At 51.0% G+C, this 23,596-nt stretch overlaps 1 protein-coding gene across 4 annotated transcripts in view; it reads left to right on the top strand.

Annotated features, from left to right (window-relative positions):
- WDR25 (WD repeat domain 25) overlaps nt 1-23,596 on the top strand; it is a 142,864-nt gene that overhangs the window by 839 nt on the left and 118,429 nt on the right. For 3 of the 4 annotated variants that reach the window (XM_060160413.1, XM_060160590.1, XM_060160497.1), the window contains exon 2: nt 3,268-4,114. In XM_060160413.1, the coding sequence (XP_060016396.1) occupies nt 3,308-4,114 (807 nt within the window). In that variant the 5' untranslated portion in view covers nt 3,268-3,307. The remainder of the gene's footprint in view (nt 1-3,267; nt 4,115-23,596) is intronic. The other variant, XM_060160676.1, reaches the window with a different exon arrangement.

Below are 23,596 nucleotides of genomic sequence, written 5' to 3'. Positions count from 1 at the left end.
TGAACGCGCAGTGCTCTGAACGATTCTCACCTCTCACTCTTGACAGCCCGGCTAACTCCTTTGCATTCTTCAAAACCCATCTCTGGTCGTATCTTGTTTGCTGCCTTCATCAGTCTGTGGCCTCCGGCGCAGGATCCGTGTTTTGTGCTTAATCTCTGTCCATAAGACCTAACATAAGGCTTGGTACAGAGTAGGTAATCAGGAAATATTTGTTGAATGAGAATATCCTATTCCTTTTACTTTCTCTGTGCCCCCCCACCCCCCAGGTTGCATTTCACAAATATTTCTAGATGCTGGTGATCAAACAGTGAACAGAACACAAAAAGTCCTGCCCTGGTGGAGCAGACATGCTGATGACTGCCAATGCCACTCCTCCCTTTTGTAGCCTTATTTCTCCAAAGACGACTTTTTCTTCTGGCTGTTCTTCTTCTTGGTTTAATCGCTCCCTCTTTCCATGAAAAAGTTTCCTTTTCTTCCCCCTTTGCCTTAGAAACATAAAAGGCAGCAAACACTTTCCCCCTAAAGTTTACGTTGTCCCCAGTGGCTCACAATCTTCTCCGTTTTTGCCTGTTTTTCTTGAGTCATCCTTGCTTCCTTCTCTCTCACCCCATTTGATCAGTTTTGTTGGTCCGGTCTTCAGTGTTTTTTTATCACCTCTGCTCCCTCACCTGCAGAGCATCACCTTCTGCCTTAGGCCTGCCTCGGCCTCCCAATGTTAAACTGCATCCCAGGCCCACTACCACGCCTCCTTTTCTTTTCTGTTTTACTTTTCTCCTTAGGATGTCTCACCTCCGGACATGCTCTGTTTCGCTTGGTTCTGGTCTGTCTCTCCCCACTGGCATGTGAGCATGGCGAGCACAGGGCATCGTCGACTGTCTCATTTGCCCTGGTGTTCCTGGTGCCTCGTGTGGGGCCTGGCTAGTAGCCCATGCTCCGTCAGTGTTTGTTGAATGACTGAATGAAATGTACATGAAGCAGATGGGGAGCCCTATCATCCACCTGCCTGCATTCATTCAGTCCTTGCTGCCTTGCCTTGTAGGAAGTGGGGCTCATGGGCCCCAAGCCCACTACTCTCTGATCTTTTGCTGTAGACTTCATCTTTAGTTCTGGTCATTGGCGTCTCCTGTGATTCGACAACTCTGGACAACTGGGTGGGTAGGAATCCATCCCAGTGGCTGCAGACAGGAGCCTTTGTGGTGGGAACCTGGTGGGTTCCCTCTGGCAGGATGGAATGCTGTGGTGGGCGGTCCTGTGCATAGGAATTGAGACAGATGAAGTGTCTGATCAGGATGCAGGACCAGACTAAGTAGTGAGAGAAAAGAAATGCCAAATCCTTCACAGTGCACGCACCCCTTTGTTTATAATTCGTCCGTTATATTATATTAGTTCCATTTGAGATGGGCTGGCTTGTTGTGGAAGTTTTATTTAGATAATGGCTGTGTGTGGAAGGTGTTACCTGCCTGGATTGGGCTACAGGTGGGGGTGGGATTTTTGGAGGAGGCAGGCAACAGACATTTTTTGAATGATGACATAACTTGTTTGGTACCCTTTATGGGAAAGGCATGGAAGGGGTGGGATGGTTGATTCCAGGGGACATGAAACCCACTGCCCAGGGGAAGACGTGGGTGATAGACAGGCTGTCTGGAATGGCGTAACCGAGGACCCCCAGGGAGTCTTCAGGCCTCACCTGACCCCACGTGTGGGAAGAGGAGCTCAGGATGGTTTATTAAGGTAGGGGACGCAGGCTTTCCCGGAAGTGGCCTGTTGCCTGAGCTTTCAGGGCTGCTCCACCGCGCCCTCTGCTGTCCTGGATGTGTGCAGCATCGTTGTTTTCCTCTTGATTACTTGCTTCATGTTAACTGCACAGAATTGAATTCCAGGAGGAAGTACTTCTTTGTAGAAACTAGTTGGCTACAACTGATTCTGTAGGATGTTTCAGAATTCCAGGAAGAGTTTTTTAGAAAGGGGAAATTGTTGTGTGAGCCTGTGTTTGGAGTGAAACCGGCAGATTTGGTTCACACCCTTGGAATGGGGTGGACCCATGCCTCAGGCACCTCTCCGCCCTGTGTTGCCGGTCTATCTCTCCGACTGGCTTGTAGTTGAGATGGGATATCTGGGGAAGAGCGTTCTAGGCAGAGAGAATAAAAGGAAGGACTGGACCATAAAGGGAGGACAAAGGTGAGGGCAGCGTGCTCTTAGCACACGGTGGTTCCTGGTCATCTTTGCATTTCAGTATTTTCAGAACTAACCTCACTCGCGTTGATGAGCGTATGCGCTTCTTGTCTGTTGCTCATAAACAGTGCTGCAGGCGCTCTGTACACCTGTCTTTGCAAACACGCGCTAGTATTTGTGTAGGACAGAGTTCCAGCGTGGGTTGTGGCAGTAAAAGCTACGTGTGTTTAAATTTACGATAGACCCGCCCAAAGCGCCCTTCCGAAGCGCCTCTTTAAAACCATGAGTCTTTCTGTCCAGGCACCCTGTCTCCATTTAGTCAGGTCCTCTTTTATATCTTTCAGGACATTTTAAATTTTCTTTGTGTAGGTCTTACTATTTTCTTGTTGTTAAATTTTTTTTTTTTTTTTTTGGCCGTGCGGCACAGCATGTGGGGGGATCCCCGACCAGGGATCGAACCCGCGCGTGGAAGCACGGAGTCTTAACCACTGGACCCCCAGGGAAGTCCCAAGGCCTCATTTTTTTTTTTTTTTTTTTTTTTTTTTGCGGTACGCGGGCCTCTCACTGTTGTGGCCTCTCCCGTTGCGGAGCACAGGCTCCGGACGCGCAGGCTCAGCGGCCATGGCTCACGGGCGCAGCCGCTCCGCGGCACGTGGGATCCTCCCGGACCAGGGCACGAACCCGCGTCCCCTGCATTGGCAGGCGGACGCTCAACCACTGCGCCACCAGGGAAGCCCCCAATGCCTCATTTTTTTTTTTTTTTTTTTTTTTCGGTACACGGGCCCCTCACCGCTGTGGCCTCTCCCGTCGCGGAGCACAGGCTCCGGACGCGCAGGCTCAGCGGCCATGGCTCACGGGCGCAGCTGCTCCGCGGCATGTGGGATCTTCCCGGACCGGTGCACGAACCCGCGTCCCCTGCATCGGCAGGCGGACTCTCAACCACTGCGCCACCAGGGAAGTCCCAAGGCCTCATTTTTAATGTGTTTATTCTTATGGGTTTTTCAGTCTTGGATTTGCTCTGTGGCACGTTTGCTTTCGGCACGTGGTAGGAAACATTCTGCCATGCACATCTTCTGACACTTTGTTTGGCCTTAGGTAGTTTGCCCTTGACGGACAAGGAGAAACTGTGTCTTCAATGGCTTCGCTGGTAGCTTATGATGACTCGGACTCAGAGGCTGAGACTGAGCCTGCGGGCAGTTTTAATCCTGCCGGCCAGAGGAAAGATGCTTCAGATGCCGACAGACCTCCTGGGCGGGATTTTGCCTCGGAAGTCCTGGATGCGAAGGACGGGGGCGCACTGCCCACAAAGCATGGTTCTTGTGAAGATGCAGCCAGCTGTCGTCTCCCTCTGGCTCGGCTCTGGAGCAGTGACTCAGGATCTTGCCCCAACCAGAGGCTGCAGTGGCCCAGGACAGAGCCTGAGGTCACCTTCCCCACCAGCCAGCCTGCTCGTCCTTCCCTGTGGACCAGCCATGCTCCAGCTGGCCACGTGCCCCTGGCAGCTGCCCGCTTAAAGCAGGTGAAACTCTCCTGGGGAACTTCTGGCTCCCCTGAGCCATCTTTCTGTGCCCGAACTGGATCTGAAACCCCAGGTAAAAACAGCAGCTCTCTTCAGAGGCAGTGGTGTGAGGACTGTGTTGTACCCTATACCCCAAAAAGACTAAGACAGTTGCAAGCATTAAGCACGGAAACAGGCAAGAGTAAAGACATGGAGCCCCAGGGTCCCTGTGCAGGGCGTGCCCCAGCCCCTCTCTGTGTGGCGCCCCAAGTGTCTGAGTTTATTCAGCCGTATTTGGACAGTCAGTATAAGGAAACCAAGATTCCCAGGAAGGTACTCTTCCATCTGAGAGGCCACCGGGGCCCAGTCAACAACATTCAGTGGTGTCCAGTCTCTTCCAAGAGCCACATGCTTCTCTCAACTTCTATGGATAAAACCTTCAAGGTAAGACTTGAGTGAAATTGCTCTTTTCAGCTGCTCTTAGGAATAAACTGCTGGGCTGTTTTGTTCTTCAAAACGGTGAGGTGGGGCCTGGTTACAGGTTTCTTTTTGGGCATTTCTGGAGTTCTCTTTGTTGCCTTTGGGAGAGGGTTTTCAATGGCCCACCTGGACGGCTGGTGCGTCCTGCCCATCGCCGCCCCCCTCCCCCGAGGCGGCCTTGCCCAGGCCACCAGAGGATGCTAGCCCTGCCCCCTGCTGGGGGCGCCAGGGGCGCCCAGACACACTCACGCCCCCGGAGGATGAGGTCGCTGAGTGAGAGGGAGCAGAGGGGGAAGAAAGGCCCAGGCCAGGCCCCAGGACCTTGGGGACATCCACTGCGACCCCCACTGAGTGCCGAACAACAGTTAGCTCTGTACCAGGTGCTGTGCCGGATGCAGGGGGTGTAAAGGTTGCTGAGCTGACCCTGGCTTCCAGGCCGGCACAGTGGACTAGGGGCCACGGACTAGCGGAGAGGCGCTCACAAGCCTGCGTCGGGGCCGTGAGGATGGGGCCCCAGGGGGTTCCATGGGGGCTGAGGGCACCCGGGGGAGGGCAGCAGCTCAGCTGGAAAGGGCTTGGTGAAGGCTTCCAGGAGGGAAGTTTCACTTGGTGAAGGGGGTGGGCTTGGCTCTAAGCATGGGCGGCTATGAGGCCCATGATGGGGTGAGGGGCCCGAGGCTGGGGAAGAGGGCAGGGTCAGAGCGGGGAGGGCTCTGGATGCCCTGCTGGGGACTTCCGGTTTACGCAGAAACTCTTTTTTGGTTGTTATTTATTTATTTTAAAAGCTCCCGAGGTAAGGCAGACTTGTAGTAAGCAGTGCCCATGTGGACAGGTAGGTAGTGTGACAGGTGTGTCACACCTGCCTGGAACCTGCCCTCCAGGCCCCTTGCCTGCCCCCCCCCCCCGCCCCAGACTGTCCTCTGTCCCCCTCCTCACTTTCCTCGGCCCCTAGCAAAGCCCAGTACATAGTTGGTGCCAAATACACGTGAGCCAAGCAAAAGCTTCCTGGAAAGAAAGTAGCTTTGGAGTTGCAGGGACGTGGCTTCGGATGCAGCTTTGCTGTGAGTGGCTGGCCAGCTGCCCAAGCCGCCCCCTCTGAGCCTGGAGGCTCATCTGTGAAGGGCCTGGTTGTACCTGGGTCATGGGACTGTGTGACGAAAACGCTTCCAAAGCCCCTGGCGCAGAGGCAGGAGCCCCATAGGTGCTCAATAGATGTCAGCTTCCCCGCCTGTTTTCCTCACGGTTCTGGATCCTGCCTGCTGAGGACACTGTATTTGCACGTTTCATTTTGAGCTTTTTTTCCTGGGAGGCATTTTTGGAAGCTAAGAAAGGAAGCCCAAGTACAGTGAAGTCTTGGAAACGACCTCTGTCGATGAGTGTCATTTTAGGTGGCACGTTTGAGTCCTGGAATGACGTGTCTGTGTTCTTGTCCGCGAGGCTGATGGAGTTCTGTGGGGACAGTGTCGTGTCCCGTCTGCAGCCTGGAGCCCCAGGGTTTACATGCATATTTTTGTTGCTTTTCCTGCGAGTTCGGGGGCCCTGTGGTCAGCTCAGGAGGCTCCTCACGTCCCTGGTGTGCGTTGTCACGTGCTTGGACCCATCCCCCAGTCCTGGGGCTTCTTGGCCCTTCCTGCCGCGAGCCTGCACCTGTCCCTCTGGTCAGGAGCCTGTCTGGAGGGTTCCTGGTGGGCAGTGTCTGGCTGGCCCCTGGAGTTGGAATGATCTGGGCTCAAGGGCTGGCTCCATCCCCAAAGCTTCGTGATCTTGGGCAAGGCACTTGACCTCTCTGAGCCTCTTGCCTCGATGAGACAAGCTTGTGAGACCTACGGCCGGCGCTTCTCAGGCTGCTGTGTCGAAAGCCCCCAGTCTGATGCCGGGCCCGTGGTGTGGTGGAGTTCTGTGGAGAGTGGCATGGTTACAGGTGGGCCACCTGAAGGGCGTGGGCAGCCCCTTCCTAGGACCCCAGGGGGTGGGGCCAGTCTGCCAGACATGGGCAGCCCAGGCTTTTGTGTGTGTGTATATGTGTGTATAGTATGTGGCGTGATGTGTGTGTGTGTGCACGAACATGCAGGTATTTAAATTTTTTCCTTTTTTCTTCCTATTTTTAAAATTTTTTTATTTTATTTTTTTATACAGCAGGTTCTTATTAGTCATCCATTTTATACACATCCGTGTGTACATGTCAATCCCAATCTCCCAATTCATCACACCACCCCCACCCCGCTGCTTTCCCCCCTTGGTGTCCATACGTTTGTTCTCTGCATCTGTGTCTCCATTTCTGCCCTGCAGGCCGGTTCACCTGTACCATTTTTCTAGGCTCCACATACATGCGTTAATATACGACACTTGTTGAGGAGGCGGCAAGCTTGCCGGGGGCCTCAGAGGACAGGCTGGGTCGCTGTGGGCAGAGCTGGGTGGAGGGATGTGTCTGCCCACCCGCCCTCGGGGCTGTGTCTCCTGGTGGGGAAGGGCAGGCCTGGAGCCCTGTGGGGACCGGTCTGCACCCGGCCTCAGTCAGGTGCTCTGCGGGCCCTGCTCCGGTCACTTTTGCCCAGAAAGTTTAGATTTGCTGAGCAGGGGCATCCCATGATAGTTTTGGAACACAGAGCGTCTGAGTGACGCCGCTGACTCGGGGCGTCGGCCGTGTAGCGGGTGTTCGCGCAGAGATGAGCCTGCGGGCTGTGTGCTGGGGAGGCGGGGAGGCCCCGCGGAGGGGACCTGGGAGCAGCCAACCCGCTGTGACAGCTCATGACCAGAAGAGGGCGCAGTTGGTCCACCTTGGGACGGCTGCTCAGGCAGAGGGACTATCTGTTACAGGAAAGCAAGCCCTGCTTGGGGCAATTCCCTGAGGCCTCCCCTGGCCGTGGGGCTGCCCTGGGCGGGGCCTGGCACCGCTGCGTCGCCCATCTGTCCCGAGGACGGTGGTGTGTGCTGCAGGCAATGACGCGGGCACTGGCTCCTTGCTTGGCCTGGCACCCTCCAGGGAGCCCTGCCCCCGGCGCTGTCCGCCTCTCATGGTGGGGCTGCAGAGTGGCGTTGGGGGTGGCCCCAGGGGCAGAGTGTGGCTGCCGTCATGGCTGCTGCGGTCCGCATCTCCTGACCATTTTCTTACCGTGGGTGTCTCGAAAATCAGGGCCTCTACAAGCCATAGATGCAAATAGTCTGGCCAGGGTCCTCTCTGCTTTATGATGTTTGACAGTTTTCAGTGACAGAATTATTTGGCAAATCGACCTTAAGCAACTTTTCAGTGTGAAGACCTTGAGGCAGGGCTGGAGGAGCCAGGATGGGAAGATGGATGGAGAGCAGCTGGGGGCGGGGGGCTGGAAGCCGGGGAGGGAAGTCCCGGCTGGGGCCTTGGAAGCGCTGGGCCCTCAGGGTTGTGTGTGTACCGGTGGGCAGCTGGCAGCTTTTCCCTCCCCGGTGTCGGAAGGTGGGCCACGTGGGGGTCCTTGTGGTCGGGTAGGAGCTGGAGGGGTGCTTGGGGGGCACTGCGTGGATGCTTCATCTGAGGTGGGGACAGGATCGTGGGCACAGGCAGGAGTCCTGGCTTGCTGCAGCCCAGTCCTGGGCGGAGAGCAGATGCTGGGTGAGTAGGGAATGAGCTAGAAGAGGTGGGTGCGACAGGGCACGCCCCCCTCCCCCCCCTTCGCCACTCTGCACTCTCTTTGGAGGGTACCTTCCCCTTGTCTTTCAGTTAAAGTCTACCAGAGTGCCTTCTTACCGGCCCCCCCGCCTTGGTCAGGAAGGAGGGGAGAGCTTGGGGGCTGGGGTCCTAGGACTTCAATTTGAATCCTCCCTCTGCTGCTGACTGGCTGTGTGATATCAGGCAAGTTACTTCACTTCTCTGAGCCTCAACCTGTGTTATGTAAAGTAGAGGTAGTTATGCATAGCTTGCTGGGTTTTCATGAAAAATAAATGCTATTAGTTATGAATTACCTGGTGCGGCTCCTGGCACATAGGAGGCACTTACTGCGTGCTCCCTCTCTTGCTCTCCCTGGGAATTTTCACCCTTCCTTAACCATGGGGCGGTATCTCTTTCTACCTGCATTGCCATGGAACCGTGTCTGCTTGTAGATTTTAAACTTCTTGAGCATGGGAACTGTAGCAAATCCGCTTTTATATTCCCCAGAGCACCTGGCACAAAGTTTTGTACATGTTAAGTGATCAATAAAGATTAAAAAATTATTTTGGATTTTACTTCCAGCCTTTGGGAAAGGATTCTCTTTGACGTGCATAAATGCTCTTTGCCACTAGGGGGCACAGTAAGACAGTATAAGCTGCTCACCCAAGCTTCTAGAACGTGGAAGAATCCTTGATTCAAGGTAACATTTACAGAAATACGATTTCTTTTCTGATCAGGAGAAAAACAGCACAATCCATGTGATTGATCTAAAGAACGTGGCGCGCCAGTTCCTTCATTGCCTTAAAATGCAGCTTTGGAATTCATAAAGTTCAACTGGGCACATTATAGCAGAAAGATACTTATTTTAATATGTTCTAAATGTTCTGTGAGCGGTAAATTATGGTTATATTAGTTTTGAAAAATTTACAGCTGGAGAAATTAAGTAAAACAAAACAATGACTCATAATTCCTCATCGATGCTCCGTTTTCTTTCCTGCCCGTCCCTCCCTTGCCCTGTCGGTACTGTGCGTCTGTTCCCATAGTTGTAATCCCAGCACGAATACCCTGCTGTACACTCTTTTCATTTCCCCCCTGTCTTCACTTGGCTCAACATGCTTGAATACCCATTCCACGTAAAGGTAGACTTCAGACTTTGAGGCCCTTTTTGAAGGAAAAAGCACAAACGGAATGTATCCTGCTTTGGCCAAACACGGGCAGCCCTGATGGTCAGCCCCGTGTGCAGAGCCCTCTGCCAGGCACCGAGAAGACTCCCAGAGGCATACGGCATGTTTCTTGCTGCCAGGGACCGACTTTGAAAATGCAGAAAACTCGAAGAATGAAGGAGAAAACAGAAATCACTGACAATCCTCACCCGAGCCAGCAGCTCATTAACACAGGGAGCTCCCCTGGTCAGGACAGCGCATCCCTCTGCGTTTACAGAATCGGTCTGGCGCTGCAGAGCGTGTGTGGTTTTGACTGTGCGCTTCCCCACCCGCATCTTTTTTTTTTTTTTTTTTTTTTTTTGCGGTACGTGGGCCTCTCACTGTTGTGGCCTCTCCCGTTGCGGAGCACAGGCTCTGGACGCGCAGGCTCAGCGGCCATGGCTCACGGGCCCAGCCGCTCCGCGGCATGTGGGATCTTCCCAGACCGGGGCACGAACCCGTGTCCCCTGCATTGGCAGGCGGACTCTCAACCACTGCGCCACCAGGGAAGCCCCCAACCCGCATCTTTTGTACTGTTTGTAAGGGGCATTTTTCTACCTCATTCAAAACTTTCCCCAAACATATTTTTCTCACTCTCTCAGATTCCAAACTTTGCTTGGTCATTTCCATGTTGTGTCCTATTGTTTCCTGCTTTTGTTTTTCAAATAGTCAGTACGGCAGTGAACATGGCTATACATAAATGTCTTTTTGCTGCTTTAATGCAGTTAAGGAGGGCTTTGATTTGAACGCAAGCTTTAGCTGAAACCTTTGTGTGTGGTGAGTAGAACCTGATTAGATTGGCCAACCTCCATCAGTGCCATTGTTATTCGAGACTCCTGGGTTGCCATTTCGTATCTGCTGCTTGGTAGCTTTGTGACTTTGGGAAAATCACCTAGCCTCTCTGATCCCACATTTTTCTTACTGGTAAAATGGGGATAATGGCTACCTGTTAGGGTTGTTGCTGTGGAAGAGAAATGAGAAGATGCAGCCCAGTGCCTAGCAGTGGGAGGGGCTGAAGAAACAGGTTCCCGACTCCCCTGCATCTGGATCTATTAATTAAAAACAACTGGATGAGAGACAAGTCACCCAGAATCCTCCGACTTCATGTAACTCTTGTTCTTGTGAATTTCTTCATAATCTGTCTATAGCTATATAGTTTTCAAGAGTTTCAATATTACTTCCTGAGATGGCTACTTTTAAAATTTAGAAAGTTTTTGAGATTGTCTGTAGCAAGCCATTTACCCGCTCCGTTTTCATGCACCGTGCGCTTGGAAGTTTACATTGGAGGGCTGGGTCCACGTCTCCAAACTGATCGCGTTCAAGTGTGATGGAGGAGCATGGACCCAGCAACATTCGCCAGTTCACAGAGTGTTTCTGCGTCTGGGCCTCTGGCAGTGCTGGGGGCAGCGATTTCCCACCTGAAGAGACCCAGGAGAGTGAGTGCCCGGTAGGGCAGGTGTGCCGCCAGGTGGGCCTCGGGTCCCCTTCTTATGTACATTGTCCTGGAGGCTGCGACCTCTGCCTGTGATACAGATGAGAGGATGGGGAGAGCCAACCATCCTGGAGCGCCCACCACCTGCTAGGCACACCCCTAAAACACCCCATCTCGTCTTCATAACAGGCGTACAAGGCAAGCGCTGTTATTATTGCCATTTTACAGGTGAGGAAGTCGAGGCACAGAGGGTTAAGGGATTTGTCCACGGTGACACAGCTGGTAAACGGTAGAGGCAACTGGCTGTCAGTCTCCAGAGCCTGAGCAACAAAAGCTAGAAGACCCATTCTGCTCCTCTGCCTCTGAGAATAAAGGATGGAAAAGCGTATCCCCTCGCCTCGGGGGTGCCCAAGCACTGCCCAGCTTCAAAGCCTTGTGGTTCTTGTAAGGGGCATCAGGTGACGAGGTGATTTCCGTGGTGGTTTGGATTTGCATTTTTATGTATTACAGGATCCCGTTGATTTGTCATTGTTAGCGTATCAGATGATGTTAGGGTATCTTAGATGTGCTTTGTAGAAAGTAGTATATCTCAGATTCAAAGACAAGGAATTTATGGATTCAAGTGCCAGAGTGAGGGTTTATTTCAGTTTTGAAAGAATTATTCTTGACGGATTTTACAAAATGAGATTGAGAAAGGACGTGGTGTGTACAGTGAGGAGTCGTGGAACATTATGCAGATGACCGGCAATGTATTCCAAGCACGAGGCAAATCTATTGGAAATGAGAGCCGCACAGCTAGGGAGGAGGGCTGGGTTGTGGTGGTGGGCGTTTGGTATTTGGGGAGTGAATGATTAACAGTGCATCGAGGGTAATTAGGTGAAGGCGAGGAGAGAATGGGTGGTGTGTGTGCGCGCGCATGTGTGTGCACGCAGAGATCATCTGGTTCCATCTGCATTTGACAGAAGCCCAGAGAGGGGAAGACACTTGCCCGAGAGCACGCAGGGAGGTCAGGTGTAGGGAGTGTTCAGCTGCTTCCCTCTCTGTACCCTATGTTTGCTCCTCTCTGTTCCCATCCTTTAAGGGGTTTCCTTCCAGGGAAAGTTCACGACCATCTGAATTGTAACAGACCGGGGAGTGAGGGCTTTAGGCTGGTCGACAGCAGGGCTGCCGAGCCTCCGGGAGGAGCTGTGAGATCCTGGGTTGGAACCTTCTCCTCGTGGGAAGTGAAGTTTTGACACTCCTCTCCCCCATATGAAAGCTGCGACGTTTCTGAGGCCAACAAATGAGATATTTCCCACTTCTCCCTCGCCTGCCAGAAGGGCCTTGTAAGCCTGTGACTTGCAGGAAAAACCCTGGGTTGAAAGAGGGATAAGAGAGGAAAGTGTGGCAGAACCCAAGCTGTGTTTTCTTTATGTCTTTTGAAAACTTCATTCGGTTTCACTTAAACAGTTCAGTGTCCCCAGTGCCAGAGGCTGATGGGGAGAAAACAGTACCGTGTGAAGGTGCAGACTCTGTTCTCCGGGAACCGGCCTCATCCAGTCTCATCCTGTGTCATTAAGGGAAGAATAGAGCAATTTGGGAAAATGCTTTTAATGTAATTGAAAAATGCTGATTGCAAAATTGGCACACTTAGGAGTTGAGACAATCTAGTAAATTATTTCTTGCTGCTTTTAAAACTTGGACACCGAAGACTCTTAAAGGCCCCTATCTAGTGCCCAGTGATGGCTTTGTCCTTCTCCTTTTTTTTTAGAAAAAAGGCAGAAAATTAAAGATGTAACCATAGACTCTCCACTCAAACATATGGACTATGAACATTGGGCAGGGAGTGTTTCCTTCCCGTCTTTTTCCCCATGTGCATCAGCTGATTTTAATCATAGCCTAGGTACTTTATTTGTGTAACCAGCATTAAAAACTGTCATGGTGGTCATTTCCTCTCCCAACTGCTAGGATTTTTATCCCTTAAAAGAAGGAGTGGGTGAGTCTCTCCAACTTCTCAGCCTTTTCTCCCGGCTTCCGCAGTTTGTAGTTTCGCGTCTCTCCCAGATGGACACTGCTCTAGCAAAGACCCCACGAACTGGGGGAGTAGAGCGGGTTGCAGGGGCCAGAGCCCTTGAGTGAGGCCGCGCTGTCAGCCCAGCATCCCTGGAAGCCTGCCTTCACATAGCTTCCCTTTGGCAAGCTTCCTGAAGTTTCTTTACTCGACAAGAAAAAAGAGAGCATGCTTCAGCCCCCCTCACAAGATACTGTGACCCAGCATGAAACGGAGGAGGGGCAGGAGGGCTTTGGAAACCTAGCACCGGGGAGGGTGTAGCTCTGCTTTGCCAGGGGTCTTGGAGCTGGTCCAGGGCTGTCTTTCCTCACGAGGAGTGAGGTGTGGGGACCTCAGGCCCTCGCAGGGAAGGGGGGCCACGGGGAGATGGGCGACACCCCCCGTCTATTGCTGGTCAAGGGCGTTGACTCTGGGACTCTGATTAGTTAGATGATCTGCGTGTCCCTGGATTGAGCTTCTAATTTTTCTTATCTAGTTTTCTGTTGCTTTGCCTTTCTGTTTTATTTTTCTGGGGAATTTCCTCCTTTATCTTTCAATCCTTTTTTTCCTGGGATTTTGTTATTTCTGATGTCCTATGCTTAAACTTTTCTACTGAAGTATAAGATATATTCAGAGAAGTATTCGGTTCTATCATATTTTTACATTCCAAGAGCTGTTTATTTTCTGAATGTTCCTTTTAAAAGATATTTATAGGGTATTATTTTTTATTGCATGTTTACAAGGTCTTTTCTTAGCTCTCTGAGTTCTTTGAAAGTTTTCCCATGTTTTCTGAAATGTTTCTGTCTTTTTTCAGCTCCTTTTGTCTTTTTTTTTTTTTTTTTTTGCCGTATGCGGGCCTCTCACTGCTGTGGCCTCTCCCGTTGCGGAGCACAGGCTCTGGACGCGCAGGCTCAGCGGCCATGGCTCACGGGCCCAGCCGCTCCACGGCATGTGGGATCTTCCCAGACCGGGGCACGAACCCGTGTCCCCTGCATCGGCAGGCGGACCCCCAACCACTGCACCACCAGGGAAGCCCTGTCTTTTTGTTTTGGTGTCTGTGTTTCACATTAGAGATTTTCTGCTGCTCATTCTGATTCAGGAGGGAGACCCAAAAAAGCTGATGTGACCATAGGCTCTGTGTGTGCGTGTGTGCGTGTGTGCGTGTGTGTGTGTGTGTGTGTGTGTGTGTGTGTGTGTGTGGCTTGTCCACAGTGACATTGTTACAGAGTGATGAGGTAAGCTGGACCCCCACATGTGAACATCTCTGATGATTTTCTCTCAGCCTAGTCAGTTTCCCAGAGAGGAACCTTCCACTCCCTGGGGTGCGCTCAGCCCTGCTACCTGCATTCTGGCATCTGAGTGGGAAAGAGGACTGGGGTCTTTGTTTAGCCTGCAAACTGCCCTCTCCGTGCTGTCCTCCAGCTGGATTTTTCACTCACGTGTGGTGCACATCTTTCCCTCTCAGTGCCCAGATCTACTTCCTCCTTTCTTTTTTTTTTTCTTTTAATTGGCGTATAGTTGCTTTACAATATTGTATTAGTTTCTGCTGTACAATGAAGTGAATCAGCTATAGGTATACATATATCCCCTCCCTCTTGGACCTCCCTCCCCCCGCCCCCAATCCCACCCATCTAGGTCCCCGCAGAGCACCGAGCTGAGCTCCCTGCGCTATACGGCAGGTTCCCACTAGCTATCTGTTTTACACATGGTAGCGTATATATGTCATTCCCAATCTCCCAATTCTGTTTATGGCACACAGCATCATTTACGAATGTGATCATGTCTCCTCATCCACGACAGCGCTAGAATTATTACATTTTTAAACGCTTGCTAATCTAGTGGTATCTTGTTTGAGAACCAAATGAGTTCATTTATGTGCAGCTCTTTTAGAACTGAGCCTGGCACCTCGTTAAGGCTGAAGGAGTGTTTGTGGTGGTGGTTCTTGCCCATTAATCTGCTGTAGTCTTGGTGTTTCTCTTACCAGAGCAATTTACATACTAATGCTATTGACCTGTCAAAATAATCGCCCCTCCCCACCCCCTGCCATGTGGTGTTTGACTTTGGTATTTCATCATTTTATTTTATTTTTTGCAGATAAAACCTAACATTTTTTGTGGTCAAGTCTGTGGACCTTCCCCTTTGTAACTGTCCTCTGGCTTTAGAGCGTGTCCTCTCCCATCCGGGTGCTGATAAATAGTCACCTATATTTGACCTTCATCTAGAAGTGATTGGCTGGGGCCCGCTTCAATTCTCGTCATCTCTCCCCGGCTCTCCGTGGGTCTGGACAGGCCGTGCGTGCTGTGATGGATGTGGTCCGGGTACCAGCGATCGATGGGTATACCAGGAGCAGCCATGCTTGGTGACGCTCCCCACACGGATGCTGGCTACCAATGATTTAAAATGACCTTCTTCCCATCGGCTGCTTCCACAGGGCATGGATACACCGCGGCTACCCAAGCCATTCCTCCAAAAAGAAATGTTGTTTTTGACCATAAAAGAAATACACATACACTATGGAAAAAACAGGAAGGCATAAAGAAAGAAATTGCCCAGCGTCTTTCCACCCAGAGGCAATGACTGCAGACTTTTTAGTGTATTTCCATCCACTCTTCAAAAAAATTCCACGTTGTTGAGTTCCAGCTATACATATAATTTTAAATCGCCGCCTCCCCATTACAGCAGCAGTTTTTAATGCTGTAGTTTATTGCAGTGGTTTTCAGCGTGTCTGCAAACCCCTAGGGGTCCTCGAGACCCTCTCATGGGGGTCTGTGGGGTGAAAATTATTTTCATAATAACACCTAGAAGTTCCTTGCCTTTTCACTCTCATTCTCTCATGAGTGTACGTGGAGTTTTCCAGAGGCTATGGGATGTGTGCTGTTGCCATTGATTAAATGCAGAAGCAGCTATGAGAACGCAGCTGTCTTGTATTAAGCCAGCCATTAAAGAGATGGCAAAAATGTAAACAGTGCTTTCTCACTCTTTTTTTTTGCCTTGGAAAACAGTTATTTTTCATAAGAGATACGTTATTTATGTTAACGTGTAATGAGTTTATTATTGTTACTTTTACATAAATTAGTAAATATTTTAAAATGTCCTCGGTTTTAATTTTTAATATGCTAAATGTGGAGGGATTAAAACTCACATAAACAGCAGCTCTTTGGAGTCCTCCCTCGCTTTAGAGAGTGTCAACGGGACCAGAGGGTTTGAGAACTGCAGTTTTATCCTCATCTGTAATTCCACCTGGGGGCATGTTTGTAGTGTTCACAACGCTGTCACATCCCCGCTCCGGCGCGTGTGTGCAGGTCAGCCCCAGCTCTGCCACTGCCGCCTCCTGTTTGGTTGGATTTCCAAACTGTGTGACCGAAACACGACCCTGCAGGGTCCAAGCCTCCCTCGGTCCCCCTGCCTCTCCTCCCTGCCCTCCATTTTGCCCTTTACGAAGATGATTTAACAGCATTACAAAATGATGGGGGAAGATCGCCCAATTCCAACGTACACTAAAATTATGATTATCCTTTTAACACCCTCCCATCAATTTCTGGTCCATATGGGCTTGTGTTTCTCACAGGGTGCACGCACAATTTTGCAGCCTGCTTTTCCCACTTAACATTCTCTCCCAGCCTCTCCTGCCACAGCGCTACCGGCTGCCTCTGAGTCGTTGGAGGGCCGTCAATTTCCACTGGTTCCATGATACTCTATCGAGTTGATTAACTGTAATTTACTTAGCTGTCCTTGGACACTTAGGTGGTTGCTAATTTTTGCTATTATAGATAATGCTGAAGTGGTTATCTTCATGCATGAAACCTTTTCTGTTGGATTATTTCTTTCAGATTGATTCCCAGAAGTGGGACTGCTGGGTCAAAGGGTTGTACATTTTCATGGGTCCAGATACATCTCCTGTCAGATTGCTTTCCAAAAGGATTATACCAATTTGCAGTGCCACCACAAAGCCTGCGTAATAACCAACTATTTTGCTTAACTATCATGCCTAGAATTTTCCCTTGGAGCCCCGAGGGGGCAAAGGCTCTTATCTAAGTGAATGTGACCTATAATTATTTAGACTAACACCCAAATTGCTTTCAGAACATTTTTAACCTGCTGAGTTTAGGATTCTAATTCGCATACCTGCCAGCATTAAAAGTTTCACAAGTAGCAATTTCTCTCTCCCCGCTCACAGCGTGTTTACACAAGCCCTGGCAACTGGAGGAAAACTCAAGGGCTTTTATAAACAGAAGTGGTTTCTTTCTAAACTAGCTGAAGTGTTATTTTGAAAGGTACAAAAACACAAATTAAAACTCATTTTCATTGTAACCTTTGGTTAGAGAAGTTGTTTGTTCTCATCCTGGTTTCTTTTCATGTTCTTTTGCTCTCACCCAAGTGTGTTCTGAAATGTCCTGGCTCCTCAGGGTCTCGTTGTGATGCTCTTAGCCAGGTGGTGGGGGGGACGAGTGGGGAGCACGTGGCTGTCCCCAGGTGCTGGCAGGGCCTTGGTGGGGAAGAGGAACGAGATGCACTCTGATTTGCTCCTAGGGCAGGAGCAGGACTAAAGGTGGAAATTGCAGGGGACAGAGTCAGCACAGGGGAGGGAGAACCTTCCAGCACTCAAGAACTGGTCACCATGGCAAGCGGATTCCTCTCAAAAGGGCTGAGGATGGAAGGGTTCAGGGCAGGCTGGAGCCCACGTGGCCAGTGGGCAGGGAGGTGGGTGCGGGTGTGTGTCGAGGCTCCAAGGCCCCTTCTGGAACAGTGGCTCTGCTGCCCACGGCCAGCCCCAAGCTTGGTCTTGACACGCGGCAGCCCTGGCCTGCACGTGTTCAGAATAAGGTCGCGAGTCCTCCCCTGATTTGTCTGGGCTTCCGTGTTCTCATCTGTGAAATAATTACCTCACAGGGCTGTAAGGATCAGATGAGGTTAGATGTGTGAAACCACTTTGTAAACTCTAAACCCTTACAAATGGAAGGTATTATCAAGAAGCTTCAAGCCAGGGTTTCTTCTGTAATTGCCTACTAAGCCTCGTTCCTAAGCACACGGGGCTGGCGGTCCGGTTTGCCTCCAGTTGCCTCGATTTGTTGAACGAATAACCTGGCGGGCGCCCACTGACGCCAGCAGCCTCTCCAGGCACCTGGGCTGCGCTGCCTATTTTCCGGCTCAGCAGCATGACGTCGGCCGCTGGTCATTGGGGTGTAGACTTGGGACGTGCAAGCCAGGCCTTCTGGACTCTCTGTTGTGCGGCCAGTGAGTTGCTCGGACCTTGTTGTAGGCTCTGTCTGCGGTGTGAGCGGCGAGGGCCCCAGGGGGCACCAGGTGCAGAGCGCATGAGGTGCCCCTCCGGGGCTGCATCAGGAGACCTGCCTCCCCTAGCACTTCCTCTGATTGAGCATCCGTGGGTCCAGCCATTGATTAAATGCTGGCTCTGGACAGGCTCGGAGGGGATCAGACCCCCTTGCCAGCACGAAAGCTAATGGGGGACAGGCATCAAAACAGACTGACAGTGTGACAGGCCCTCCAGGGGCCCCCTGTGCTGGGGACGGGAAGTCAAGGGCAGTGGGGTGGCTCTCTTGGGGACAGGGGCTGAGGACCAGCCAGACTTCAGGGAAGGGGAAGGTTGAGCCGGGCCTTAGAGGACGAGGCGGTGGGCAGCTGGCTGGGTGACAGGGATGGCCCTGCGCTGTGCTGACTGCCACGCTGTAGGGGGGCCAGGGAGGGTGGGCCTAGGCAGTGCTGGGGCCCACCGAGGGGAGCCAGGCGGGGGTTCTTGTGGGCTCTAGGCCTGGACAGTCGGTGGCATGAGGCCAGCGGCTGTTTCCTGTGTTGGGTCAGCCTCCATACGGGCTTTTTCATCTCATTTACCCCCAGCTGCGGCACAGGGCAGTCAGCAGAGCTGGAGTCTCACTGTGGAGGGTGAGGGTGTGTGCTCAACCCTGGCCGCCGCACTTTCTAACTGTGTAGCTTTGAGTAAGTTACATAACTCTTGGGACCTCAGCTTCTCCATCAGTACAGCAGGGGTAATCACAGCATCCATCTCAGTCATCTGACAATTAAGCAAGAAAACTCGTGGAAAACTCTTTGGCGAGCATACAGCAGGCGCTCCCTAATGTAAGCTGGTACTGCCATTAGCAGCATCCTTATGTCCATTTTACAGATGAGGAAACTGAGGAGCAGAGAGGGGCAAGCACAGAGCTGGCATGTGATCTCCCCTCTCTCTGCTCTTGCCTTCTGGGGTTGTTCCCTGTGCCCTTCCTGCTTGGGAACTCCAGAAGGCAGTCACGTGTGTGTTGGCAGGGCCCTTAATCTTCGTGAGTCTTAACTAGTTCATCTGTGAAATGAGAAGAACTCTAATAACAATTCCATGATGGCAGGGAGTTTATTTTCTTCCTTTGTTGTATCTCCCCTTCTTGGAGGTGAGCTGAGCACATAGTAGGTGCTGAAGAAACATTTGGGAATGAATGAATAGCACCTACTCGGTCTGCCGCACTTTTGTGGGCCTCCTTGGACCTCAGGGGCATGGAGGCTCTTGGGGCTGGTCTTGTCCACACACCTTGACGCCGTCCCCCACCTCCAATCCGTGCAGGAAGCATCCCTGCAGAGGTGGCTGGGCTTTGGAAAGGGCTTCGAAGATCATAGCTGGACACTAAATCAAAGCAATGATTGTTCCCCATCTGTTGAAATGCTTGCCTGTACACTCTCAGGTAATGGGCTTGGGCCGACGCTTGCAGCTTGTATGTTTGTTTATTTATTATTTATTTATAAATCATAAATCGAGAAAAGGTTTGAGGAGGCTTACTATAAAAGACACGAATACAGTAAAGCTGTTAAAACAAAACACAGCCTGAAAAGCCACCCTGAACGGAGAAGGAGGCCCCTAAATCAGGGCTGAGCACCGCCGTAGGGCTGGCATGGCTCTGCGTGTCCTCGCGGCCCCAGGGCAGGGGTGCAGGCATGCGCGGTCTTGCTGCCTGAGCGTAGCCACAGCAAGTGGTCCCGAGCGGGGACGTGGGCTGGCAGGACGGTGGGGCTTGGGGACAGGCATTTTATTCCAGGGCCTTGGCTGCCCTGCGATGAGATCTGAGGGTCAGAGCGGAGGCTTGGGGCAGTTGTGTAGAGACAGCCTGAGGAGTTCGTGTGCTCTCCCCGGGGCCCTGGGCCGAGTGGCCTGGGATGCCCCTCACTTTTTTGCACCTCTCTCCTGTCAAAGGGTGCTGAGAATACGTACCCGGCTCGGCGGACCATTGTGAGGATTAAACGTGGCCCGAGACCTGGCACTTGGCAAGCGCAGTTGTTGCGAATCTGACCTGTGTGGGCTGATTGCCCTGATGAATGTGGTCCTGGGCAGGTCCTCACCCGGGGGCCCCGCTGGAGGCGGTGGCAGGACGGGGTGCCCCCGCATGTCCTCGGCTCGTCCGTACTGACGCCGTGCACACTGAGCCTGGCCTGTTCGTTACTGCTTATAAACACTTAAGGAGTTCGAAGCAAAGAGAACATACTTTTTAATTATTTCCCTGCTTGTCTCCAGCAATGCTGTTGTCAAGGAAACCAAAACCTTTGAAAAGATTTTCAGCTCTCTGGTCAGAAGAGGATACTTGTGCGGGACTCGTGTTATCTGTGGAAATGAACCCGTCATTCTGTAACAAAAATCTGTTTCTCTTAAAAGGGCTTGCTTCCTTCACTTCTGACAAATAAGACCTTTTTGACCCTTTAACGGACGATGGAAGGTTGTATACTGGTACTTTCTCTTTTAAAAGAGTTGCCCATATTCTTGACTCTGAGGCTTTCATTCATTGAGTATCTGTCCCAAGACTTGGGTGCTGGGGATGGGAGTGGGATGCAGAGACGAATACAGCGTCTCACCCTTCCTTGAAAGACTCCTGGCCTCTTTGGGAGAAAGAAACGGGTGGACGTATACTTCTAGTGCATCATAGCTGCTCTGGTGGGTGGAGGATAAGATGCCATGGGGCACAAAGGATAGCCCTGGGGGCGCAGTTTCAGCCTGAGTCACAGGGGGTCTTAGAGGATGGGTAGAAGTTGTTCAGCAGGAAAGAGATGGAAGAGCATTCGGGCAGAGGGAGTGGACTGTGTGAAGGCTGCGACGCGTGGAGGAGCCTGCAGATTAGGCAGGGCTGGTCGTTGGACCCATGGACCGAGGGGAGCGAGGTTCTCTGGAGAAGGCTCAGGAGGCAGGGAATCCAGAGCGTGCAGTGTGAGGAGGTTGTAAAGGCAGGCTCTTCAAAGCTGTTCTAGTTCTGTCAGACAGAAACCTCGCTCCTTGATGCACGGGGACACGCCACTCCTTATATCCCAGGTGCAAAGCGCAGGGACACTGCTAACATGTTCCGAGTTCAGTAATTCACTTTTGCTGCAGGAGTACAGCTTTCGCTGTAATGTTTCAGTCAGCCTTCCAGGAAAGCTTTAGGATAGTTAAACCCTATCAAGGGCGTTGGTTTTATATGAAAAAACTAAATCAGTGTGAGAAAAACAGGAGTCTCGTTTTTAAACAGACCTCGTTGTTTTTCTTTGAAAACTTTAAAAAATAATTTTAGATTTATAGAAGAGTTGTAATCCAGAGAGTTCCTGTATACCCGTCCCCAGCTTACCGTGGGGCGTTTGTCAAAACCAAGATGATAACATCCGTATAATTCCGTTCACTAAACTATAGACTTTCCTGGGGTTTCACCAGTTTTTCCCCTCATGTCCTTTTCTCTTTCAGGATCCAAGCCAGGATCCCATGTTGCATTTAGAGCGCTTGTTATTTTTATTTGTTAATTATCCTCTCTTGGGGGGGGAGCTGGGGGGACAGGAAGTGGACTGAATCTTGTCCTGGCCACTTATTCTGAGCTCCTTGCACTGAGGCCCCCCACCCCCTGTCCCCCAGTCCCTGGCTGCTATCCCCTGTCAGAGCTCTACAGCCAAGCTCAGGCTGGACACTTTTTGGTTTTCAGGACCTGTTTCCTTGTGGAATCTCGAGCAGGACCCGCAGGTTGGCCCATTAATGAGGCTCAGCGAGCACGCTCACTCATCAGGCACCAGTGGGTCCCTGTCCTAATGGCTGTAGGTCAGTGATAACAGGTCTCCGGGGCCTTTTCTTTTTTCTTTCTTTTTTCCTTCTGGATTTAAGCCAGCCAGACCTTTGGGCTGATGTTGACATTAGTGAGGGTTTGGAGTTAGACCTCTCACTGCACTGACGTTTTTACACAGCTTTCCTGGGGTTTATCAGATAATTGAGCGTGTCTCGGGGCACTGACTGAGAGTTGAAATGTGTTACATTTAATGACTGAAACTAGAACATTCTTTGCGGACAGATAGAAGCACATCTGTAGGTGATTTGGCCTGACTGAAGTCTCAGCTTCTGATGTTTCCTCCCCTCCCTTCCCCTCCTTCTCTCACACCCCTCCCCACATTGCCCCATCCTTTCTTTCGCTGTCTTTTTCTGTACTTCCCCCACGCCCCCCCCGCCTTCCCCCACGTCCTGTCCCCGTTTGCCCTCTTTTTAGCTTTTCCTCCTTTCCACTCCCCCCTTGCCTCTTTTCCCTCTCCCCCTCCAGTTTCCTCCTTCCATTCCTTTCTGTGACAGGCCAGTGAAGCTGTTACCACAGAAACAGAAGCCCAGCAGAAGCTCTGCTCTGCTTTCCGGACGCTTCTAACGATGATGACGCAGATAATGTTGAGCTCTAGAATCAGCTGAGCCCCGGCCTGTGGCCTTCAGAGTCCCTTCATTTATCAAAGGCCAAGCTGGTACCACGGCTCGTACGTCTGTTCAGTAGATGGTCCCTTTTGATTTGGCAGCTTCAAAATTTTGAGTCATCCACTCCCCCGTGACCCCAGAAGACTGGTTGCAACCCGTGTGAAGAATACTCGGTGGAGTTTACTTATATTAACGGAGGGAGAGCGCCAGGGGCACGGCAGCGGGGCTGCCCGGCTCAGAGAGCCATTTACATTCCACCTGGGAGGGGGGCGCTGCGCGGTGGTCGCGTTCTTGGGGTGGGTGACTGATTGCTTTCAAAGGAGGTTGGGGGAAAGAGAAATACAGTTGGGGCCTTAAAAAATCTTCAGATACTTAGTTTCACTCAACAAATGTTCAGTGAGGACTTGCCAGTTCCAAGACAGGCGCTGCTCCTCTGGAGAAGCCCGTACTTGAGTAACAGAGCTGGGGTACGTGTGTGCGCGCATGTGTACGCAAGAGTGCACGCGCGAGCACCCCCCCCACACACACTTTACTGCAGAGTCACATTCCTTGATATTTGTCATAGTAATCCAGTGAGTCTAGCTGTTGTCAGTTCTGCGGAACAGCCCGCATGCCTGCACATTAAGTAGGCTTTGTGGTCCCCTCAGAGGGCTATTGGCTTCTGCGTCTTCGTGGAGCTGGTTTATAGTGGTGGCAGCGTTGCTCCTCTCTGTTCAGGGTCTGACTTAGGCCCAGCTTGTTGGCATTAGCTCAGATTTGGAGTTTTGCCATTCAGCCAATACCAGCTAATAACCCAGCAGGGAAGAGTTAGTTCATGGATTATATTTAAGTTAGTACTTATTCCCAAAGGTAACTTTACTTAATGAAAACCTTAAGCCTTTATTACTGTGCTTATGGGTATCTTAGCTCCAGGGTGTAAAAATAAGACTTGTAAAATCCAAGCATTATTTGTGGAAATGCAAAAACATTTTCATTAATAGAGGGTGTGATAAAAAGCAAAAGGTGCTTCTCGTTGATGCCTAAGTGGTCTTTCCGCACTCGGGTCTTTTTATTTTCATAGTCATTTCGAGCTTATTTAAATAGCGTCCTTTCAGCGGTGAATTTTAAAGGAAGGAAGCTTTGGTGTGTGAATAACTTTATCACAACCCACGGTATTTCCAGCCAGTTGCTGTGACTTAAGTTGATAATGGGCCCCACACAGCAGTCACTAATGGCTGATAATCTGGAGTGTTTTTGTTATTGTGGTTTTTATTTTAGAAGAAAGGATTGAAATTAGCATAGTAAATCTCTGTGGGATCTTTGCAAATAAAAGAATATTCACGTTAAAAACAACTTTCAGGAAAGATGTATGGTAATGAATAAAACATCAGTGAGTGAAAATAAGCGTGTTTAATTATTCAAGTAGAAGTAGTAATTTAAACTAATTATTGCTTGCGGATTTCATAATTCAGTTTTTGTCTTGCAATAATATTTCCTCTGGGC

This window comes from Lagenorhynchus albirostris, chromosome 1, assembly GCF_949774975.1.
Source record: "Lagenorhynchus albirostris chromosome 1, mLagAlb1.1, whole genome shotgun sequence".
In the NCBI taxonomy this organism is placed as follows: domain Eukaryota; kingdom Metazoa; phylum Chordata; class Mammalia; order Artiodactyla; family Delphinidae; genus Lagenorhynchus; species Lagenorhynchus albirostris.
This window is presented reverse-complemented; position numbering and strand designations above follow the sequence as displayed.